The sequence below is a fragment of the Cyprinodon tularosa genome, unplaced genomic scaffold (genome assembly GCF_016077235.1).
Source record: "Cyprinodon tularosa strain WSP-4 unplaced genomic scaffold, ASM1607723v1 ctg210, whole genome shotgun sequence".
Classification (NCBI taxonomy): domain Eukaryota; kingdom Metazoa; phylum Chordata; class Actinopteri; order Cyprinodontiformes; family Cyprinodontidae; genus Cyprinodon; species Cyprinodon tularosa.
In genome coordinates this window covers 545,649-552,155 of record NW_024038779.1, presented here as the reverse complement: position 1 = coordinate 552,155, position 6,507 = coordinate 545,649, and the positions used below count along the sequence as shown (strand labels likewise).

Below are 6,507 nucleotides of genomic sequence, written 5' to 3'. Positions count from 1 at the left end.
TAAGAGGTATGGGATGTTTTTCATGGTACAATATGACTGTATTCATGTTTTTAACAGGACTACGACCATGTGCCGTGGTCCTGATCTAATCAAAAAAACATTATTGTCAAAAAAACAACAACAAAAGCTCTATGAAGAGTTCTTAAAGCAACATAAGTTACATTAGCTTAGGTAATTTATTGTTATCCTTATGTTCATGGTGTTTAATAGTTGTTTCATAATTTTAATAAGTGACATGGTTGATCATCTTCCCTTGCAAATGAACAGTGAGTTTGTATTGAAAATAAATGTTGTTTAACACTATAAGGCAATCCATTTTCTCAGAACACTTTCATTTTGCAATTCATACTTAACAATAACCAGTGTGCCATTTAAATATACAAGGACTATAAAAACTTTTAAAGTTAGTTCGGATTTATCTGAATTAATTCAGTATAATTGGTCGTCTTAGAAAAAAAACAAGTCCCATATCTGCTGTTTTAATGAACACAAAGCTGGGTTTATTATTTAAGAGCATATTTTTACCTTAGTCAGTGAAATAAATCTCTGTTTATCCTGTAACGCTTAAAACAGAAAGCAAACCACAATGACAGGGCGATTTCTAATGAATCAGATGCCATCTGCGCCCAATTAACATGCAGCTCGTCAATTATTGAGTTTAATGATATGGGTGATTATCATTGGACGCCGTGAGACCATTAGGTGGTCGTGTGAAACACTAATAGTGTTTGTGTCACGTGTGAGAGAATTGGGGGTGGGCTCAGAAGCTTTAAAGACTGACAACGGTCATTTTATTCACGCTAGGAGACAGAAGAAAGAGGCAGTGGGGAGAGGAGTCCGCACATTGATGGAAGAGCTGCTTCAAACCTCCATTCAGTTGAATTTGCTGGATTAGAACCACGTGCGTCATTGCGCAGAGCAACCGCTTGTTCTGCTATTGCATCTCAAACTGTGAACTGATGATGATACTTTGGAAGCGACAATGATGTCTAACCATAAGATTTCATTTTCTATAGCTGATATATTGGATCCAAACAAATTTAACAGCAAAAGAGCAAACGAACTTCCAGTTGCTGAGGAGAAGTTTACTGCGCCGGATGCAGAGGGAACAAGTTTGGAATGGGACAGCGAGGCGGCGAGAGATGAGCACACAGGTACAGAAAACTTAAACTGTAACTTGACTAATATTTTTACATCATAAATGCTGCTTTTTATTCTTCTAATGATGCGAATATTTTAATTTTAAAACACCCAAACTCACAGATGCATCCAGATTTAAAAGTGGGCTCTAACGCAAAGAAATGTAGAATAAATAAAAATGAAATCAATGAAATAAAGCACCCGAGTTTCGAAAATGAAATGTATTGAACCTGAGATTTGCTATCAGATTTGCAGTCATCTCTGGATGACCTTCCCTTAATTTCTAAAGCTGCGTTTCCTTTGGGGGAAGCCACAAAGGCTTGCTCCCAGAGCCCCCGCCTGTGATTGGCACCGGGACAGGCAAGCCAGATAATTGTTTAAATCGTCCCATTGAGGATGCTTCTGCGCGCTTTGATCGATATCCCATTACTGCTTCCTGCATATCTCCCTCCAGCACCTTGCAGGTACAAACCTCACACCCCATCCATGTCTGATCCTAAATATCGTTCGATTAAAACTTCCTTTTAAATAGATGACATTTATCGATCCACACAGCAAATATGAAACTCCATTAGCACGTCACGGCTGAGGTGGCGAAGCTGGATTTCGACGGGATTTCTTTCCGCAACATGACATTTGAAGCGCCAGGCGCTTTATAAATTATTTAGGGATTAGTGACCAAGTCTTCCTTCTCCTCTAAATGCTCCTTTCCGCTCCAACAACCTCTGATCTAAATAAATAATCTCTCAGATAACGTGTTGGCCTATATATTTTTTTTTTTATTATAGTTAAGTCAATTATAAAGATAACTAATGTAAATATATCTGCAATATGGAAATGTCAAGTTTAAAGCAGGGGTTTGACAGATTTCTGACATGTAGGAGCTGTTCTTCAGCACCACGGGCCTAAATCGGGGCCACAAAGTACTTTGAGGTCCCAGTTGTCCCGATAGTTGTTGCTTTTTCAGGAGACTTTTATTAGAAAAGATTTAATGAATGAATAATATAAAAGTAGTTTCTTTTTATAAAATAAAACTATAAGCTTATTCAAATACACCAAATATGTAGTATTGATAGATTCACATGTAAAAGTTAAATCTATACTTATTGGTAAATAAAAACAAACAAACAAAAAAAGCTGATTTATTTGCTTTTCTTCTGTATTTTAACTGAACAAAAACTTAAAAAAATATATAGAAAGGATAACTAATTAGATACAAATGAATAAATAAATACTTATTGAATAACTATAACACTATAAATAAAGGAATGCACATGGAGGTTTAGTGTTTAGGAGTTTGATGAACATTTTGATGCATGCATACAATTTAGAAAGTAACCTAAGCCAGTGAGAATGAGATCATAGTCATAACATCGTATTTAAACATTATCGCTCTTCTACAAGGCAAGTGCTAAGTGTTTTTTTGTGTGTGTTTCATGGTTTATTCAGCACTTTGAATTTGAAATGTTATTGACTTGCCAGATTTTTGTTAAGATTCAGCAAGGTCACCACTTAATCAGTCTTTATCCACAGCTGCTTACTATACAAAGACAATGTTTTTCTAAATGCTTTAATTAATCAAAAAACTCAGTCTATGCACAATACAACATATTTTTGCATCATGTTATCTTCCTAGAAATCATGGATGTTCTCTGAAACTGTTTTGTAACAGAAGGCTAAACCCAATAGTTCAGCATCCAAAGAGCATTTAGAGTGGCCCCTACTGCCAACCGCAAATAAACACTTTTCCAGAGGTGTTTCAGCAACCTTTAATATTTCTGTCACGAGTCATAGAGTAGTTAAAGCCATTTCGTTTGAAAATAACTTTAACTAAATCAGATGTGATTGACAAAAGCTTTCAAAACTGGAAACTAAATTAGATATTATTCTAAAGATTTATCAAATAAAAACTACATGAGACCTACCTGCTCAATGTTTCCATATATATATATATATATATTTTTTTTTTGCAGAAAACAACACAATTTGAAAAGAAAAATATTTAACACAATATTATTTTACCTCAATGTTATAAAAGAAAGCTGCTAATAATTTATGTTACTTATATTTGGATGTTCAGTACTTCAGAATCTATCCCTCCTAAATAGAAACTAGACTTTATTTTCGCTGTGCTTTTTTGGATGATTTTTTTTATCAATGATTTTTTTTATTTTCATATGACTAAAACCGACAAAGTTGTTTTAATAAGATTATACATGCTTTTAAATGCAAAAGGAAAACGCGTATGGATGGATAGATAGAACTTAATAAGCCATCTAGAAGATTCAATCTAATAAATTCATCCAACAGGTCAGCATCCATTGTCTTTGCTTCTGTGGCATCGCTTCAGTAAAGCGTTTATTTGTTGTTTTGACAGGAGAGGAAACAGGAGATGAGGACTCCAGCCATCCAACGACTCTTCGTGATCCCATTCTAACATGTTCCTCCAGCGAGCATGAGAACTCAGACGGGAAGACAGCAGACACCCCGCAGGACCCATCGCCCCACAAGCGGCGGCGCGCAGACCACGCGTGCGCCAAACCGCGACGCGCGAGGACAGCCTTCACATATGAGCAGCTTGTAGCTCTGGAGAACAAGTTCCGCGCTACCCGGTACCTGTCCGTCTGCGAGAGACTAAACCTGGCCCTGTCCCTGAGTCTGACCGAAACGCAGGTTAAAATCTGGTTCCAGAACAGGAGGACTAAGTGGAAAAAACAGAATCCTGGAGCGGAGAGCAGCTTACAGACCGGCTCCAGCTCCCTGGTCAGCGTGAGCCCAAACCCATCCTCCTGTGGCTCAGGCTCAGGCGCTTTTCACCAAACTTTCTCTAACTTCAGCTCTGGGAGTGTGATCTTTCACACAGCTGGTGGTGTTCCGCTTTCAACCACTGGGGGGCTTCTGCATCCTTTTATGCCAAGTGGATTCGTCCAACCGACTTACTTTCACTGACTAAACTATCCAGACTTTCAGCACATTTTTAAGTTCTCTAGGTAATTTTATTGTCATTCATTCAGTTATTCATTCATCAATGTATTTATTCGTTCATTCACTCAAGTTTTTTTAATTATTATTTTAAGTTAATTTTTGTTACCCATGGGATTTTAAAAGCTGTTAAAACATTTTAGAAGCAAGTTTTGCAAGTATGAAATGATCCTTTGCATAGCTTTCCTTTTCATTTGGTGGTAATTTTCTATTTATTTAAAACCAGGAGAGAATGCACCCTTGACAGCTAACAAGTCTTTAAAAGGGGAAACACTAGGAGCACATAGGACTAACAACCATGCATGCACTTGTTTACATGTAGGCTCCATGCAGAAAGACCCCTGACCAGATTTTGAATACATTAACTTTCTGCTTTAGGGAACCTATTACATTTATTTTAGGCAAGAAATGCATGTTCTTACTTAAAATATGTCAGTTGGCAACTCACAAGCTGAACTGAATATTTCAGAAACAAGAGCATTTTCGCATAAAACAATATGTCAAATTAAGGGCCAGGAAAAAAAGAAAATATCAAATGAAAAGCAGTAGTTTTGAGTTTATATGTCAGAGAGGAATTAATCAAACTGATCTGATTTCTATAGGACAGCTCCAGCAAGCTCAAACAACCCACATGTGCAGATCAGTTAATAGATGGTCTTTTTCCTGTCATCCAGGAATATATAAACATTTACAGTTCAGAAAGTCTCACTAAAATTGGACCAAAACAGATATATTTTGCTTTGTCTGATGTTTCTGTAGGGTCAGTAAACAAAGTGCATGTCTGTTCATTTCATGCTGATGTTGTTCTTTATTTCATCATTATATGACAGCCTGTCTAAGGATGGTTACAGACCACATCTAATCCTTTATCAATACGGAGTATTCCTCATCTTTTGGTTATTTTCAGCCCATTTTCATAAAACATTAAATATCTGCTTATTTGAACATAGAAATTTGATTTACTGCACTGCCCTCCACAATCAGCAACTATCCATCCTGTGGGATAGTTGTGAAACAAGAAATATATCTCTGAGATTCTGCTTCTACTCTATTCTTCTTTTAGGAAGAACTGCAGTAGTTCTGAAGACAAAAAGAGCAAATATTATGCTTTTTATCCTTTATTTTAAGATGCTTTAAGGTTGGCCAAAAAGCATTGTGAAATATTGTTTCTACACTGATCGTCTACTAAGTTTGAAAGCTGTAAGTTGTGAACTTTATATGTAACGTATGACATTGCAGTTGATGGTTGCTGATTTGTTTGCCATGCTCTTTGCTTGGTCTGCTTTGATTGGCTGCCTACCGGTGTCCAGCAGTCTCTGATTTTACCTAGCTCATCAGACACCATATTCACTGTAATTAGAACCATCATGACCCACAATTACTCATTTGTAATCAGTCCTTTTCTCACAGTTAAATGAAGTAATGTGACAATTTGTTTTAGAATGATTAAGTTAAATGTAACTCTGCCTGCTAAAAATGCTTAATTATTTGTATTTTACTGTAGCGTTTTGTCTTCTATTTAGCATTTTAAAAATTATACACAATTTTTTTTACATTTTCATTGTTTGCTTTTTTCTACTTTGCATTGCTTTGTTAAATCGGAAATCTTATGTGCCGGTTTGTAATATAACTGCAAACTGTAATTCCATGTCTGAAAAAATAAATACATAAAAATATTCTGGTTGCTTGAGCGGCCTAATAAGTTAACCAGCCAGCACTACAATTTTACCAGGGTCATTGTTGACAAGTGGAGCTAAAAATTGTGTGAAGCAAATAAAAACTAGTGAAACTAATTTTCTGTAATTATTCCAATTAATCCTTTGAGGGAGGACCGTTGAAAAATGTTCACAAATGTCTCTTAAAACATGAAAACTCATATTAGAATTGTACAAATATGATAAATTAAAGAAATGTAATGTTTTTCTAATAAAATGCCATAGCAAAGAGAAATTCTGTGATTTATTCTTTTAAATGGTTCATAATTGCAAAAATAAAAATACAATCGATATCGTATGAGGAGAACAAAGTGGACTGAGATATCATCTGAGGTCTTTGGGAGTTCAGGGAGCGCTCATAAAGACCTATGCCTCTGTGGTGGCATCAGTCATCTTCTATGGAGCTGTCTGTTGGAGCAGTGGCTTATCTGTAGCTGAGAGAAGACAGCTGGATCAGCTGATCAGGAAGGCCAGCTCTGTGATTGGATGCCATCTAGACTCAGTGCAGGAGGTGGAAAACAAAAGAGTCCTAACTAAATTAACATCTCTGTTGGATAATGTCTCCCACCTATGCATGAAGCTGTTGCAGAAATGGAGAGCTCCATCAGTAAAAGACTGCTGCACCCTAAATGCACCAGGGAGCGTTATCACAGATCCTTCCCCCCAGCAG

General features: G+C 36.5%; 1 protein-coding gene across 1 annotated transcript; it reads left to right on the top strand.

Annotated features, from left to right (window-relative positions):
- Window positions 1-808: 808 nt before the first annotated feature.
- nkx1.2la (NK1 transcription factor related 2-like,a) lies at window positions 809-5,782 on the top strand. The gene is made up of 2 exons (XM_038285399.1): window positions 809-1,154; window positions 3,518-5,782. The coding sequence occupies exons 1-2, from the start codon at window positions 983-985 to the stop codon at window positions 4,087-4,089; spliced, it is 744 nt and encodes a 247-aa protein (XP_038141327.1). The 5' UTR covers window positions 809-982; the 3' UTR covers window positions 4,090-5,782.
- The last annotated feature ends 725 nt before the right edge of the window (window positions 5,783-6,507 follow it).

Coding starts and splice junctions, on each gene's coding strand:
- nkx1.2la (XM_038285399.1), top strand. CDS start 983: ATGATGTCTAACCATAAGATTTCATTTTCTATAGCTGATATATTGGAT. Junction 1,155..3,517: donor GGCGAGAGATGAGCACACAG/GTACAGAAAACT, acceptor TTGTTTTGACAG/GAGAGGAAACAGGAGATGAG.